General features: G+C 39.0%; 1 protein-coding gene across 1 annotated transcript; it reads left to right on the plus strand.

Moving 5' to 3' along the window:
• Positions 1 to 2,246: 2,246 nt before the first annotated feature.
• Positions 2,247 to 17,389, plus strand: LOC306848458 (nuclear receptor ROR-beta-like). Its single transcript, XM_079383015.1, has 10 exons — positions 2,247 to 2,644; positions 9,432 to 9,517; positions 10,444 to 10,585; positions 10,724 to 11,176; positions 11,562 to 11,683; positions 11,947 to 12,079; positions 12,652 to 12,759; positions 13,101 to 13,211; positions 13,318 to 13,430; positions 14,344 to 17,389. Exons 1-10 carry the CDS (start codon positions 2,638 to 2,640, stop codon positions 14,503 to 14,505), a joined length of 1,437 nt encoding a protein of 478 aa, XP_079239141.1. The 5' UTR covers positions 2,247 to 2,637; the 3' UTR covers positions 14,506 to 17,389.
• Positions 17,390 to 18,159: the final 770 nt, after the last annotated feature.

Genomic DNA, 18,159 nt, shown 5'->3' on the forward strand with positions numbered 1-18,159 from the left:
AGGAAGAGACATCTAAACAGAAGAATAATAAAAAGGGAAGCAATGCTTCTGGAGCGGAAACGTTCGTGCATTTACCCTGAGGAGGTCTGTTTTGACAACGCTGCACAAACATTGTGACAGGCTGATTTCCCCCAGTCTAAAACAGAAAACGAGACAGAGACAAAGTCTGAGGGAATCAGAATGGTTCGTAATGATAAAAACAACAGCATCATTCAAAACAAACAGGTGTAAATATAAAAAAGGGAACACATGAGAGTTATTAGACTGAAAGAAAGCAGAAGATGAGAAGAAGCAATGACAAAGCTTTCTGTCAGCTTCTGTGTGTTTCCGTTGTTCTACTAACCTACTTACTATAATCTCTTCTCTCCTCATTTCATAACAGAGACTCCATGGTTACATCATATCCTTTCTATCTTGCGCACAATTTCGCATGTCCTGTTATTTCATCCCACATTTTTATTGTTATTGTTAGAGTAGCATCCTGAAATAAACTCCCTGCTTTGCCTCAAACTTTGCTTCAACTCTCAGTCACCCTCAGCTGTATATACAAGATGTTCACAGAAATTTAGTAACGTTCTTTGAGGTGAGAGAAGTGTTTTTGTGCCATTCAAAAATATTGCACATACAGTACACATTGATGTATCTAGCGGATAAGAACTCATTATGCACATGTCAACATTATGTATTTATTCAACATCAGAGTTTTTGATTTAAGAAGAAGAAATTGGCATATCTGTATTATACACTTGTGCTTCTATTTTTTTTTAAGAAATGGTGCTTCATGGCATTGCTGCAAAAGTCTCCCCTTGGAACCTTCATTTTTAGGAGTGTATGTCCATGTTTCTTATTTCGAAACTGATGTTGTCTCCTTTGTCAACATTAAATACTGCATTTTGCAGTGATTGTGATTAAATGCTGTTTATAGAACAAGACCCGTTTTAATTAACATCGCTTATCTAGACATTTTTGCTCAACATTTCTTCTTCTATTTGAGAATTTAATAAAACTTTGGTATGGCAAAGCTATGAGTTCTGTCTTTGATTAATGGCTGTGTGTTGCTTTATTCTCATTTGTATGTTTCTTTGGAAAAAATGGATGCTAAAAGAATAAATGTAATTGAATAATAGCTTTGATTTCAGTGAGGTATCATTTGGCTAACCTGGTAGCCTAGTCCACGCATAGTCCTAAATGAAATATATCCACACCCCCTACAGTATAAATATGTGTGCAGATTTGCTAAAAATATTGTAAAGCTATGGTATGTGTACTGTCTCATTAACCACCTCAAAACCACCTAAAAGTACACAATAATAATGTTAATAGATGTGTCTGCCTTTTTAAATGGGCTGGCCTGGGCTGTTTTAAACCCATAAAACTTTAATCTGCAGATCTACACTTTCTCTGACCTTTTCGCCTTATTTTGAATTGACTATTTATCCCTAGGTAAAACTGTGTTGAAAGAGCTTCAGTAACAGTCAAGACCATTTGGTTTTAAGAGGAAGGAAAATCATTTTGTGATTTTTTTTTTTGTTTTTTTTTTCAACGGGCGCTGTGCTGTAATCACAAACAATCGCAGCCTCAGGAACCGCGAGAGATTCCCACGATACTGTTGTGGTGACATACTGCCACACTTTCCCACGCGCGCTCGAGCTCTGGCACACGGATCTAGAGGGCTGCATTGGGATTGGGACCCGCCGGGTCCCGCGGGACCCAACGCAAATCTCGCGGGAGCGGGCGGTTTGAACTTTGCTGCGGGCGGGAATGGGCGGCTAAAAAAAAACACTGCGGGATCGGGAGGTAACCTAGCGACATGATGTCATTGTCAACAAAATCAAAGTACTTGAAGTCTAAAGAAACGCGCGGTAGCCTAAGCGTTTTAGATGTCCCCGATAGCCCAGGCTATATTCATCTTCCCTACCAGTGCGTCAGAATACATGCAGGTCAGGGAAAGGAACAAACATGAATCTCTTTAATAATAGCAATACAATACTTTTTTTTTCCTGCGGGACGGGAGAAGACACAAAATCAATGCATCTCTATTATCGTGCGGGAATAAATTCTCAGAGTTTTGCGGGTGCGGGCGGGAGTGGACATACACATTGCGGGTGCGGGCGGGAGTGTAACACACACGTTGCGGGAGCGGGCGGTAATGGTCAGAAATTCGGCGGGCGCGGGCGGGAGCGGGATGAAGAAAACAGTCCCGCGCAGGGCTCTACACGGATCCTCCTTAAAGCGCGTGGCCGAGTGCGAGTGCGCGCGCCACTGCCTGGGGGCACGAGGCGGGCCGGTGGAACGAGATCATGTGAGAGTCCACGCGCCGAAAGTAGGTTAGACTACAGAGAGAAGCACAGACGCAAGAGAGAGAGAGAGAGAGAAAGAGAAGAGGGCATCATTTTTTTGCATAGCTGACAGTGCGCGCATTTACACATGAAAGAAAGTCTATGATGGAGCGGAATTTACTCTGAATGAACAACTGAATGAGAAGAAGTAGGCTGTGCAATAACTCACGAGGCTTAGTAGTTATTTTCTTGCAACCGCTCTGTTTTGGAGTTTTCTAAATTTTATCAGAGTTTAACTTTCGGCGCTGATCAAATGTACTGGAGTTATATTATCGTTCGCAGATAATATAGCATCAAAATGAGAGGTAAGTAAAAAAAAATGCATTTATATAAACAAAATAACATTGTCTAATAATTGAAACAAAACTGTCACATTGACAGCGGTAATCGTGATTGGGTTTGCTTTGATGTTGCAGGAACTGCGCAAAGACTCAACCAAAGTAAAGCACGCGCAAGCGCGCAAAATATCGCTCTGATAATCTGCAACTGTTTGGTTGTTTGTAACATAACACATGTTATGTTTTGTTCTGCTTTGGTAGCTTTTCGCCACTCAGACACGTACAGAAAATAACCAGTAGGGCCTACACGGAAACGATAAACTTTGCATAGCTCTGTTTTGTTTCTTGGCTTGCGAGCGTGAAAGAGAAGCGATGAGCGTCATGTAGGAAACGTTTCATGAGTTGCCATGTCCGTTTTTTATAAGCCACTTTGGGATTGTTTCTCTTATGTCTCTACCATAAAGTCTCATATAAATATGATTGGTTTATGTTTTGGCATTTTTTGTCAGAATATAGTCGCGCTCGCGCATGTATGTAAATACACACTTTATCCAAAGGTGTGCGCATACGAGATTTATTAAGCTATAGATGTGATACATTTTAATTATTTTTAAAGGGATATAATTGTTGAAATGACGTGAATTTGTAGTTAATTACAATTGAGAATTTTTTATATTTCGCTGGAATAAATCAGTTATTCAACTCTTTTCTGCATTGTGTACTTGTATTGAAAAAAAAAATCTTGTAATATTTGGCAACACTCCTCTCACTGTAGTTACTGTTAACTGCCACTAAGCCCATTATGTAAGAATCAAAGAACGTTAAAAATGCTTAAAATTTAATAATCACTGGATGCTTGTCATTTGAGCTTTGTTTACTTCATGGAAAGTTCAAATACTGTATTATGGTCTTGCGCAAAGTTGGTACTCGTATGTATAAACCCTTAACCGCCATACTGAGCTTGAGCTCTTCTGAATGTTTGTCTTTATCATGATAAAGCTTATCAACAAGTTCAGGGGAGCCTCTAATCTTGTCAGTAGGCTGTGTGAACTGTTGGGGACAGGGAGTGGGGTGTATCTGCTGCGCTCTGCGTGTTGTTGTTTTCCAGTCTCAGCATGGCCGCCGGTGTTAGGGTTTAACTGGTTTCCGTGTTATCTGGTGACCAACTTCCTGGTTCAGGTCCTTCGCTCCAGATGTGATGGGACGACCGCAGCAGATTCGCCGATTCTGAAAGCACAAACTGACGTGATATTAAGCTGTCTAATAACACTTGCTCATTACACGATTTTGGTATTCTTGTAATGATTACAAATTAATGGTATGATCGCCCGTAGCGGCTGAATTACGGAACAAACAAACAAAAAAGTCTGTTTGGCATGGGTACCATTGAGGAAGACTTCCTTTGTCCTGCTTGTGTGTAGTGTGTGTGTGTATTATAAAGCTGTGAAAAGTGCTACAGAGGTATAATTTGAATTGTTTTTCACCTTTATTTATATAGCACTTTATACAATGTTGATTGTGTCCAAGCAGCTTTACAGTGTCAACAGGAAAATAGAGGACAACAACAGTCATTTCCCAGCTAAAGTCAGTTCATTGATGATTTAGTGATGCCATCCACTTCAGCTATCTTCCAATAGTGTGCAATCAGTCAAGTGTCCCCAACTAAGCAAGGCAAAAATATATTTTTATGTATTAACCAGTGGATTGTATCAGGGTTTGCTTAGAGCATTAACATCCATTTATTTATTTATATAATTTCATTTCTTTGTTGTCCATGTTCATTTTTGTCCAGTACACAAAGACAAATTCCTTGTACATGTAAACCCATTGTATCTGGCAATAAAAGGGATTGTGATTGTGAAAGTACTTGTGGAGCATTGATTTGAAAGAGTTTGGAAATTTGACCTTTCTCTATTTAAACATTAAGAGGATGCATGGGGAAAATGCCCCATCAGATATTTGTCCATATCGAAATCCTGATCATTACTAGTAGTGTTTTACTAGTACTAGTAGTTACACTTTAAAGGTGGTCTTGGATAGTTAGCAGATGTTATAGGTTTTTTTTTTAACATTGTAAAAGAAGAAGTGTATGTGGGCAGCCTGCCAGTGTAAGAATGTGTTTTGCCAATGATCCACTGGATCGCAACATAGAACTAGACTTAAACTTCGGGGTGTTGTTATGCATGAATTGGATTCGTTGTGACGATGTGCAATTTTTCTGATCGTATGATCAAATCATAATCATTCAGCAGCATTAAGTGCTTTGGCTGGAGAATGACGTTAACTTATTGTGACAGTAAAACTAGAGTTTGGCTAGCAAACAGGTCACAAGTTAACACAGACACATTTCCTTGATTCTGCCATGCTGCATAATGTTACGCCGAGAGTAAAATCCTATTTGAATCCAAAAATCTTGATTGAATCAATGCAGCTCAGTGCGTTCATTACTGGAGTCTACCAGCGCAACTAATTAAAAAAAAACAGCCTTTTTTTTTTGTTCCGTAATTCAGCCGCTACGGGCGATCATACCATTAATTTGTAATCATTACAAGAATACCAAAATCGTGTAATGAGCAAGTGTTATTAGACAGCTTAATATCACGTCAGTTTGTGCTTTCAGAATCTGCTGCGGTCGTCCCATCACATCTGGAGCGAAGGACCTGAACCAGGAAGTTGGTCACCAGATAACGCGAAAACCAGTTAAACCCTAACACCGGCGTGACAGTCTACTCTATCAGCTCCATTGACCTACTTCTGTCATTGAGGATTACACAGCATATTACAACACTAAGAGATCAGGAAGAGAATTGGTCCGTATTAAGTTCGGTTTAATGTTTTCCTCACTGGCATCGTATTTTAACCTTTATCCAGTGCTGAATCTCAGCATAACAAACAGCGTGATGGCACAGGGACGTTAAACCTAAAATGCCTTATGAAGGAAACAGCGCCTTCTTTGGTGCAAAGGCGTAACAACATGTGCTAAGTCAAGCCTAGTTACCTTTCATTTCAGTTATATTAACTGTTTATATAATGTTATATTTAAGAGTATGTAAGAGGTCCGTCACTGAAATTCATAGAATGTGCTAAACAGAGACAGTAACAGTAGAACTGACAAGCACAGCTATTGAAACAATGTAAGTAAATGAGCATTGGATATTCAGTATTTTTTTTTTCTGACTTTGTTCATGATCCTGAGGAAAGGCACTCTTCTGTATGCTGAGAGCTGTAAACCACCATGGCTTTAAAGACTTAAGCAATGAGCAGTCTATAAATGAATGCTGAGCAGCTTAATGCAGTGGCACTTTGACACCTGCCCATGAAGTTTCCATTCATTTAAACCACAACTTAAGCCCAGGCAGTGGTAGAATCTGACCAGCCGCTTGAGGGATTCAAATCTTTTTCAACAACAATTCAAGATCATACGGTTTTTTTCAGATTAATTCTTAATAATACATTTATCATAATTGTTGTACACATAAGGCGTGTTCTTATGGTTTTTAGTTAATACATCTTGAATAAAAACCCAGCCTTTTTGTAACGTGAAGCTTAACTTTCACTTTTTTTATTTTTTCATTTTTCTTCATGATTCATTGTTAATGATGACCAAACAATTTTCATATTTTTAATTTTTATACAACTGTATCCACTTTTTTCTTATATATTCAATATATAAAACCAAAAAGCTGTGAAAAAATGCTTGTTTTTATAGAGACTTTTATTATTTCCGAATCCCAGCAGGCATCAAGATAATTAATGCCCATCAAGAGTCACCTTACACTCCCTAACAGCTCATGTTTTTCAACTTGGTGTTGTTACTTATACCAAAGAATTACTCAATCCCTCTGTACATATTTAAAGAGAGTCTTGCAGTGTCATTCCACCATCTCAGTTTACTTCGTATAGGTAGGTCACTTTTAAGTGATGTGGGAGAGGGAAAAATCATTACAGCTGACCATAAGCTTCTTCAAAATCTCAAGTACAAGTAAGAGGATGCAAATTGAATCCTGTTTACCTGAGTTCAAAGCAAACCTGCTGGTGAGGACACATAGCAGACTCAAAAATTGGCTCTAATCTGAATGTCACACACAAATCAAATCACACAAGTTAGGTTAGTTATACACTCTGCAATGCAAATGCAAGATGCAGGGTAAATGGGACCTTTGGACGTTGCTGAACAAAGTTGTTTGATTATGTGAGATAAAAGGGCAAAGTCTCTGAATATTTGTTGGATTTTTCCCAGCATCGCTCTATGAAACTGCTGACTGGTGTTTGATGGACTGATACACTGACTTACTGACATAAGAGTGGCCTAGAGAGAGAAGATAAGAAGAGCTTGATTACTAACCCCAGCTTGCCCGATAAACATAGCACTCTAATAAATCTCCTCTTAATTAGTTTTCGGCTGTCTGACTGCGTTTGCCTCCGGCTTCTACAGAATCGGTTAATCAAACAAGAGCTGTTTGCTATACTTTTGATTTGACTGAGTGTTTGTGGGAGATTGGCTTGATGTGCTATGAGTAACATCTTATAAAAGATGTATTAACTTATTAAACTGATAAAAGGGGATTTTTGTCCTTTATAAATCAGCCTATATCAGAGATTCTTGTATTACCAAAACAACAGTCAGACATGTTGTTGGTAGTTCTGTCAGCCCTTTTGACTTCAAAGTTTTAGTCTGTGATATATTTACATTTACATTTATGCATTTAGCAGACGCTTTTATCCAAAGCGAATTACATTGCATTTAAATTACAGTTTTGACATTATATCGGCTCTCTATATTTATTCCATTTTTCATTGATGAATTTATCAGAATTCATTGGTACTGTGCCAAAACCTGTAAAGTTTCTTGCCATACTTCCGTGTAGTCATTGCGGTTTGCTTTTATGTGACATTTTGCAATGTGATATTTTCAATATGAAAGGTTTTGTTTTGCGTTATGAATGTTTGTGTGTGTGTGTGTGTATAACTACATACCTGATGCATAGCATGGTAAAACCAAGGCTTTATAAAATTCAAACTCCAACTACCATGCACCGCAGTCATAACTTAAAAATAGATTTATGTGAGCTCTACGAGACAGCTGGGACTGTGTTCAAATTCTTGACAGGCTGCCACATGTTGAGGGCAAGTGTAAGTTACACAGTTTACTGTAGATATTCCAAATGTGCAAAAGTCATATATCACTCCCATGCCATTACATAAAATGCGCCTCTTGATCATATGTCTCTGATTTAAAAAAGTTATTCAGAGTAGCTCACAGAGGCCTTGGATTTGTCTGAAACTGAATGTTTTCCTGATAAAATAATGGTCTTGGTTTTTGTGGTTCCACCTTAAACATGCCAGGAAAGGAAAAAAAAAAATTAATCAGATTACAGCGCTTGCGAGGCTACCGCACATGCGCCTCCCTCGGTTCAGTAGGAAAGTGTGTCAGTAGAACAGCTCAGCCACATAGCCTGACCGTTCTACACAGGTGAGTGGCATGTGAGCGGACGAGTCAGAGTCAAAGCCACGCTGTCACGAGCCAATGGGAAAGTGGGAGGGGTGGGATGGAGGAATGCTCGTCACTGCGTTGCTAGGGTGATCTCCTCTGAATGAGTGTATTCATGGAATGTAGCCAGACAGCAGTTATATAACACAGGGAGGGTGGGGGCCGGGGGCTCAGAATGGGGTAGAAGGAAAGACAGCAAGCGAAAAAGACAGAATATGTTCCATTTAGTCATTTCACTGACATATTGCATTATGGAATATATTTTATTTTCTTTCTCAGTGCTTTGAAAAGTGCTTTAGCAGATTGTGTTTATCAACGTAGCTTCTGGAAACATCAAGCAGACGTGTCTCTTGTTCCCTCTTTTTTTCCCCTCCGCTCTCAGACTCTATTGCTCAAATGTGACGCACACATCAACAAGCATTCAGGCCGAAGTAAGAGTCCTCCTGTCATTATCTCTGGACGGCCGGTACCCTGTAACCACACATTAACTGTTACCTAAGATATTGCGTCATTGCACAAAACATATTCATGACATTTCCTACATCCATATCACCTGAGAGGACTGTGTTCCCTGGTAATAACCTTTATTGGGATCCATCCTGTGCCATTTGAGTCATCTGCAATGGGGGAACTTCTTAACCATAGGGCTCTCAGAAAAAACGCAATTCAATGATAGCGCTTCTACTTGAATAAACAATTTATTGAAAAGAACAGCTTGTTTTATTGGGATATAGAGGACTTACTTGTGCAAATGTAAGTGTGTATATACTGTTGTTTGGTTTTAAGGAACTCTTTGCACTCAAAGGTTCTATTCATGAACCTGCAGCTGTTTATAATTCCCATACAGAGCATCACAATCCGCTTAATTCCAGCGTGACTGTGCCAAGCAGAGAGCAAACTTTGTTTATAAAGCTGTTTTTGATTCTGTGGTCCAGGGACTTGTGTTATTATGTCACCCTGAGTGGGTCAAAACCTAAAGTCTCTGAATAGGAGCTGTAGAGCTTAACCCCTCTCTTTATGCATTAGCTGTGTATTGTTACTGTTGAAGGAATATGACACTAGCCAAGTTTCCATGTCCCTGTGAGAGTCAGACCAGACCTTCGGGCTCTGTGCCGGCCTATATTTCTTTTATGTCATTGAACGATTGCTCAAAGATCAATGGGTCAAACAAAGAACGCCGCTGTAGCTCGCATTAGAACTGTAATGTAGATAGTGGATGGCCTTCAATGCTTTGTGCCTTGAGTCAGGACTTTTCTATAGGCTGTGTATGGGATAAGTGTGTCAAACTCTAGCTAATGTTTCAACCACTTCTCCCTCTCTTAGCACAAATCGAAGTAATCCCATGCAAGATCTGTGGGGACAAGTCATCGGGCATCCACTATGGCGTGATCACTTGTGAAGGCTGCAAAGTAAGTGAGCATCCTTTCAATCGTTCAATTCATAATTTTTGCTCAATGCTTAAAGGGATAGTACTAAAGGACTATTTTATAATCATTCACTCACCCTCATGTCATTCCAAACCTGTATGTTATTCTGTTTTTCTGTGTAGTGTAAAAGATACTTTGACGAATGTTTCACTGTTTGTCCAAACTTTGAACCCCTATTGTTGTATGGACAAAAACACTGAGACATTTTTAAAACATGGTTTTCTGCAGAAAAATTACTTGATACATCTTTGTAACAACATGAGGGTGAGTAAATTATTATAGAATTTTCTTTTTCTCTTTAAAAGACCCACATTTGTTAGACTTTGTTTAAAGGTTTCTGTCAAAATGTTTTCCCCAAAATGTTTCCTCTGCTTCAGATAAAAAAAAAAAAAAACTAGAATAAACAGTATTAAAGTATACAAGACTTGCAAGAAAGTTAGAGTGCCTTGTAGTTACACCCTGACGACGTCTTCAGACTGTTCCCCGAAACAGTAAACAATACAACCCCTTTATCTGATTGGCTTTCTGACGAGTCAGAAATCTCAGTCAGCTTGTATTTGACCACGGGACACACAATGTGTGCCAGATCTGATCTAATGTTTCAGACTCTCTGCGGGAAAAAAAAAAAAAAAAAAAGACTCTGCGGGAAAATCTTTACCAAATGACATGCTATTTGTATTGAACCACATTACTCAACCATGTTTTTGAACCATCTTGGATGGCACATGGCATTAATAAATGATCATATAATTGCACTGGTGGCCGAACCCATACATCTAGAGATTTTGATACTGTGATGGTTTAGAGTTAATTCAAGATAAAACCTTGATTATGAACATAGATGAAATGGAAATGCAGCCTCTTCTTGACCTCTGTCTTCTTTTTTTTCCCCTTTTTAATTCATCAAGGGCTTCTTCCGCCGAAGTCAGCAGAACAATGCGATATACTCCTGCTCAAGGCAGAGGAACTGCCTTATTGACCGAACCAATCGCAACCGCTGTCAGCACTGCCGCCTGCAGAAGTGTCTGGCGTTAGGCATGAGCCGCGATGGTGAGTCTAATCTTACGCAAAAGCGCATTTCCTACAGGAAATGGAATCTCCTTGAGTCCTATTAAATCCAGCTGTGTGAATATTAGTGTGAATATAAGAACGTTCGTCTTTTTTTCCACACCCTCCTTTTCTCTGCAGCGGTGAAGTTTGGACGCATGTCAAAAAAGCAGCGCGACAGCCTCTATGCCGAGGTTCAGAAGCACCAGCAGTCTCAGGAGCAGGCAGGGGGTTTGGGCAATGGTGTACCTGGTCATGCTGGTGACGAGGTCGGAGAGAGCGGCAGCCATGGGCGGGCCTACAGTCGGGGCTCCAGCACCACACTTAGTGACTTGGATGATATAACCACGCTACCAGACGGTCTTCTCTTTGATCTGCCGCTCACTCCGGAGGAAGCTGCTGACTACTGCAGCCTAGAGCTGCTGGGAGGAAGCAGTGGGAACAGTTCGTCCTCCCAGAGTTCTCCCGAGTCGAACAGACAGGAGTTTAGCGACACGACACACATCAAACACGAGTACCAGACCCTGCACGAGACAGGACTTTACACTTGCTCATTACTTAACCCACCTGAAGGCTGTTCCTTGATGGAAATCGGTTAGTATACTGTGGTAATGAGAATGTATGCATATATTATATTACTGTACTGCACCAATATGCACTAGCGTTCAAACAATTGGGGTCGATAAAGGTTTTAAAAAAATATTTTTAAAGAAGTCTCTTATGCTCACCAAGAATGCATTTATTTAATTAAAAATACAGTAAAAACAGGAATCCTGTTTATTTGTGGGATTTATTTTGGGATTAACCTTAAGCAAGCAATTTGAAAATAAGCATGTATCATTAAATATCCAGTATCTAATGGTACCGCTAAATAAAAAAAAACAACTAATATCTGCCATGCATCTCTATGTGACATGTTTTCATTGTCATAGTCAAACTTTGAGTCTGATCTTATTTTATAAATGTATATTTCCTTTAGAACGGATTACACAGAATGTGGTCAAATCCCACATCGAGACAAGTCAGTACAGCACAGAAGAACTGAAAAGATTTGCTTGGACCCTCTACACACTTGAGGAGATGCGCGTCTACCAAAACAAGGTATCTGTAACAAAACTGCCAATGGGATGCATAATACTTCTTAATACCACGGGGTGTAACAGCATGTACGATATGTATGATGTGATCCAAGCAATTGCCCAACCTTACATTCCATTTTAATGAATCACAGTATACAATTGTTCCTATTCTAATTTTTGAAGAGCCTAATTAAAAATACATTAAAAAGTATGTCAAATGCACATCATAATTGCAGATAATCAGAATATGGGTGGAAAAGTCTAACATGCATTTCTTTATTCTAGTCCACAGAGATGATGTGGCAGCAGTGTGCTGTGTACATCACAAATGCCATCCAGTATGTGGTGGAGTTTGCCAAGCGCATCTCTGGATTCATGGATTTGTGTCAAAATGACCAGATTATCCTTCTCAAAGCAGGTCAGCATCAACTCAGTGCAAGAGAGCAAACTGTTATCTGTTGTCCACATTAGTAAATACCTGCAGTAAATACAATCAAGTGCCCAGTTTATATTTCTGGTTAACCCTTAAAATACAGTGTATTTATTTACGGTTTGATAGTTGTATATTTAAGTTCAGACCGTATGTATTTTTTTTGCTTCTCAACTGTGTTCTGACAATGGCTCTTTTGTCGTTTTCTCTCACCCTTTTCCCCCGCTTGTGTCCTCCCTTTGTGCATTGTGTGATGTGCCTTAAACCAATTTGTTATTTAAATGAAAACAAAAAAACACTTCTGTCTTTTTTCCCTCTTTCTTTAAAACAACCATCATTGCCATTTGACTGAATGTTGACTCTTCACTATTCGTTTGTGAAAATGATGACTGTTTTAATGAATCCTGAATTTGAAAACATTTTGTAATTTGTGCAATTAAATCCCAATTGTTTTTTGTTTTCTTGTGTGTATGTGTGCATCGTGGAGCATTCGTTTGCCTATTTCCTCCCTCTGTCCTGCCTTTCCTATGTCCATCTTCTATGTGGCGTTGCCCATCCAGGCTGCTTGGACGTGCTGTTGATCCGAATGTGTCGGGCCTACAACCCCATCAACAATACGCTGTTGTTCGATGGAAAGTTCACAAGCCCTCAGCTCTTTAAAGCTCTCGGTGAGTCTCTTCCCCAGACCTTTTACATAATTTAGCACCCTGTTGCATTTCAAAGGGCATGTTGGGTACTTGTATGCAATTAACCTGAGCAATGGTACACCAAGTGCTGTAAAATCATATGATTGTCATGTTTACTCTTTATATAGAACTAAACAAACATCTATTTAAATGGAAAACATGTCAATCAAAATGTTTCCAGGTCAATTGAATGACTGCTAAAGTTGGCTGGGTTCCCGTCTGTTTACCTTTTCTTGTTTTGTTGGGCACATGACAATGTTGTGAAATTTTACAGCTCTTGAACTATTGTATTTCAATGTTTTCTGTGTTTTTCTTGTACGTAGGTTGTGATGATCTGGTGGGTGCTGTATTTGAGATGGCTAAAACCCTGAGTCGGCTACAGCTGTCTGAAGAGGAGATGGCTCTTTTTACTGCCACTGTGCTTCTGTCTCCAGGTAGTTTTACTATAACATTAGTATAAAGTTATCTTTAACCAACATTGTTTCCAAAGTATACATAGCCAGACATTAGAGCTTACTCTTCCACATACTTATTTCACAGACCGTCCTTGGTTAACAGATGCTCAGAAGGTGCAGAAACTTCAGGAGAAGGTCTATGTTGCGTTGCAACACTGTCTTCGTAAAAATGGTGCCCCTGAGGAGAAACTGGCAAAGGTACTGGGAAAAAATCTAAAGAAAGAATGATAAACTCGCACTCTCACAGCTGTCAAATGTGAGAAAATCAGGGCTGTCAAAATAAACATATGCGATTAATAAATATATTTATGCCATTCTTATTTTTATGCAGTTCACACTTAATCAATTTGACATTTTAACTGTTTTTATATTCTGTGTGAATTCTAAAAACTTAGCAGCAATGACAATCAGTGACACATCTGTGCTACAAGAGTTTACCCAGGCAAAAGTCTCGTTTGTCAGTGAATAATGGAGAGAGCTTCTTTTTATTATGATATTATAATAATAGACGTAATGTGTCAGAAATTATTTACATTTTAAATCAAAACCAGATGTCATTTACATTCTTTGTACAGTGAAATTGAATTTAGATTTAAATTTAATTTTGTGCAAATGACAGTGTCATCCACACAAATTAACCGTAACCGTATATTATTATAAATAATTGTTACACATTACTCTTCAAATGTTTGAGGTCAGTAAGTTTTTAAAAGAAATTAATACTTGTGTATATACAAGTGTGTGTGTGTGTATTATTTTTCCTAAAATTCATTAAAATGTATTAACTTTTCACTACAAGAACATATACATTAGAACAGAGGTCTTCAACCCAGCTCCTGGGGACCCACCGTCCTGCAGACTTTATTTCCAACCTGCTTCAGCACACCTGTATGTGCAATCCTAAAGAGCTTGATTTGCTGCTTCGGGTGTGTTTGATTGGGGTTGACGCTAAACTCTCTAGGATAGTGGGCCCCCAGGAGCAGAGTTGAAGATCTCTACATTAGAATATTTAATCATTTGATCAATCATGTTAAAAATATTATACATTTTTTTTTAGTCAAATTATATAAGGAAATGTTATAATTGTTTGTTTTTTCTATTGTCTCAATAGATGGTGTCCAAGTTGCCCATGATGAAGTCTATTTGCAACCTCCATATTGATAAGCTGGAGTTTTTCCGTCTGCTTCACCCAGAAACGGCCTACAACTTCCCTGCTCTCTACAGAGAGGTTTTCTGCAGCGAGATCTCCTTCCCAGACTCCACTAAGGGCTAACATTCATTGAAGTGTCATTTTGGCTCTGATGAGAGACAGAGAGGAAGAGACGGTTAAAGAAAGACAGGGAATGGAAATAGGAGGAGGTAGATGGACATGTGTTTGAGAAAAACCAGCAACACACTGACAATCTTGCACATAACACTTTAGGACTCCATCTATAGCCTCCCTCCTGATGGAGTGATTCACTCCAAACAGGACCCAGATTTCTTACAAGACGCTGTAAATGTCAGCAGTCATTTAAGGTGCTGGTTACTATTATTCATGCTACCTACATATAATGACTCAAACTGAGCAAATTATGTATATTTACTTAAAAAGAGTACTCGATTAAACTTGGAGCTCAGATCTCCCTAAAGAGTTAAGTGCTTGAAAAGTGGATCCTTCCCATTTTGCGGGTACTCTTAGGAAGAGAACTATGAATGTAACCCACCTGACATGTGGCAAAGCCTCAGGATTAAGACAGAATGTATTATGTATTCCTGCCCCATATGTAAAGCAAGCTCTTAAGGCTTGGTTTCTGTAGACGAACAGTTTTGAATCCATGCGAAACTGTTCAAAGGGACCAATGCATACACACCTGAGGTTGAAAACGCCACATGAGCACCTTCAATTTCATAGACTCAACACTAATGCACAACGCACTGCACAGACCACATGTGCACATGGTGTGTTGTCTTTTCAGCTCTTTATTTTTGCATATAAATTTAAAAGATGCAACTAAACTAACGAAAACCTCATCCTTATTACCCTTTCCCACGCAAATGCCACTTGGATAAAGATATTAGATGATATTTTGATATCCTCATTTGATCGGAAACCACATGTATGTTGAATGATAGATGTCATTGAGAATATATTTATAAACAGAGCCTGTAGATAGCATGTGATAGGCAGAGATATAAAGTTGCACCTTAGAGTGGATGCTCTCAAGCCCTTTCAAAGACTGCCCAACCATAGGAGTGGAATTCTGGGCTGGAGATGGAATTGGCATGACAAGCGTTCGATTTAGAGGCAGGTGGACGGCACTTAAATACTCCACAAAAAAATGACTTTGCAGGAACAGGACTTTGCTGTCGCCTCACATTAGATGGCGAAAAGACAATGCCACTATGAGACTTTCTGAAGTGTAGCAAACCACTCATACAGCTGCTGGGAGCAAGGCCTCAGGAGAACGCAAAGAAGTGGATGGAAGGAACCTTATATCTTTTAGAGACAACAGACAACCTGAGCTCGCTGTCAAGTCATGAGGACACCACAGAAATGTCATAATTCAGACTTTTCTGATCCTACAGCTGTGAGGATAAGTGGATTCACAGGCCGTACCTCATGCTTTGCATTGTGTCCAATGTGGAGATCAGTGTTGTGTTGCTATGTGATTGTTTTTTTCCCCCGTCATCCATGTACCTTTTGTGTTCACTGATAGCACATCTATTGGTTGACAGAACCATCAGCTACCCCCCTGAGTTAGGGAATACTATCGTTAGTTTATGTTCTGAAACTTTGCGGTTCAAACCTGATGGAGAAAAATCTACTATCTGTCCACAGTGTGAAAGCAGCCTTTGTTCTTCAGAGGCAGGAAGCCCAGATTGGTCTCAGGGGAGTTTTAGGAGTGGCCCAGAAACCGGAATACAAACTAAAGCCCAAAGGAGGGCTTTTCAAAACCCTTTAGTGCCCATCTTTGTAAGATTACAGGGTATGAAAGCTGTTTCGAATGATTGATAAGTCACAATGTCCAGTTTCCTGACAGTTCATTTTAACAAGCTCGCCTGACGTTTTATTTTTGCACTGCTGGAACAGTGCCTGTCTATATTTTCTTATAAGATTTTATATGGTTGGTATAATACACATTTTCTGGTTGTTTAACACAGTATAACAGTGTCTGCCTGTGCAATAGTCAGTCTTTCCATTTTTAGTATTGACAGCCCTCACAAGCCAAGGATCTCCTTGGATTTCAGAAGCACTCCAGCTCAGATCGTTTAACACCCCTTGCTAAATTCTGTCTACGCTTTTATTTTTACGCTTGTCTATTAGCTAACTTAAATTGACATGTGAAGGTGGAGAAAGATTGTAACAAAGTTCAGATACTTTGTAAAAACCATTTAGTTTTTTTTAGATGATGTATTTTTGTGGAGTGTAATTCGCCACCCTACAAACTGCCACAAGCGTCCGGTCCGTCCTTGAGGGTAGTTCTGGAAGTGTGCGTTTACATCTACACTCAGTCACTCAGGGAGATAGCTGGGTTCTCTGTCCTAAAATGTCTTCTTCAGTTAGCCTAGCAAGACATCTTGCACCAAATAGAAGACCTTAAACCTTGATCACTGTGTACGGTAACTTTTCTTGTGAATGTTAATCGCAGAAGTATCAAAGAATTTTACCCCGTCTTATATCAGTGCTATTGGAGGACTTCTTCAGTTTGACTTGCTTAAAAAAAGAATAGGATCAAAACTATAAGGTATATAGATATATATGAGGATGAATTTAATCTTTAAATCTAGTGTTGTTTTTATTTTTGTGATGTTTCCTTAATTTCTGTCCTTTTCTGTAATATTTTCTCACCTGTGTAGTGTCATCCTTTGTCTTGAATTAAAATCCTATTTTTTTTAAGATAATTTTTAAGCAGAAAATCCCCTACAAGAGTCCTAATTCTTTGCCATGGTCCTTCTGTGGTTGTTTCAGTTGTAACTTTATTTTGAAGCAAATAAATCATATAGATTTTAACGAATATAATTTATGGTGTATTATGGATACAGAGAATAAAACAAACACATTAAGAGAGATTATTGTACAATAAGGATTACACACATGGATTTCAGAATGTAATAAAGGTCTTTTTACTTTACATTGAGTGTTTTGTGGCTACTGAAAATTTATTTTTAATTTCAATAAAAAAAAAAATCATTAGGACTTATTTCAAAGTAAAATGCAATGCAAGACCGAAACCCCCAAACTTTCCATCGCTATAGACAGGGAAAGAAAAACAGCAGTGCATATTTATTTGATAATAAATATAGTCTACTGTTCAATGTATTGGGCTTAGTAAGATTCTTATTTTAAAATAATACTTTTATTTAACAAAGAAGCATTATATTGATCAAAAGTGACTGTTTAGACTTGCATCGTAATATGTATACAGTTGGGCAAAAAAAAGTATTTAGTCAGCCACCAATTGTGCAAGTTCTCCCACAAAGATGAGAGAGGCCTGTAATTTTCATCAGGTACACTTCAACTATGAGAGACAGAATGGGGGGAAAGAATCCAGGAAGTCACATTGTAGGATTTTTAAAGAATTTATTTGCAAATTATGGTGGAAAATATGTATTTGGTCAATAACAAAAGTTCATCTCAATACTTTGTTATATACCCTTTGTTGGCAATGACAGAGGTCAAACGTCGTTTCTGTAAGTCTTCACAAGGTTTTCACACACTGTTGCTGGTATTTTGGCCCATTCCTCCATGCAGATCTCCTCTAGAGCAGTGATGTTTTGGGGCTGTCGCTGGGCAACACAGACTTTCAACTCCCTCCAAAGATTTTCTATGGGGTTGATATCTGGAGACTGGCTAGGCCACTCCAGGACCTTGAAATGCTTCTTACGAAGCCACTCCTTCGTTGCCCGGGCGGTGTGTTTGGGATCATTGTCATGCTGAAAGACC

This window comes from Barbus barbus (assembly GCF_936440315.1).
Source record: "Barbus barbus genome assembly, chromosome: 28".
NCBI lineage: Eukaryota > Metazoa > Chordata > Actinopteri > Cypriniformes > Cyprinidae > Barbus > Barbus barbus.

Bases quoted from the DNA above. Each gene is read 5' to 3' on its own strand.
- LOC306848458 (XM_079383015.1), top strand. The intron at 10,586-10,723 runs GTGAGTCTAATC...TTTTCTCTGCAG, and splicing joins GTTAGGCATGAGCCGCGATG to CGGTGAAGTTTGGACGCATG. The intron at 11,177-11,561 runs GTTAGTATACTG...TATTTCCTTTAG, and splicing joins CTGTTCCTTGATGGAAATCG to AACGGATTACACAGAATGTG.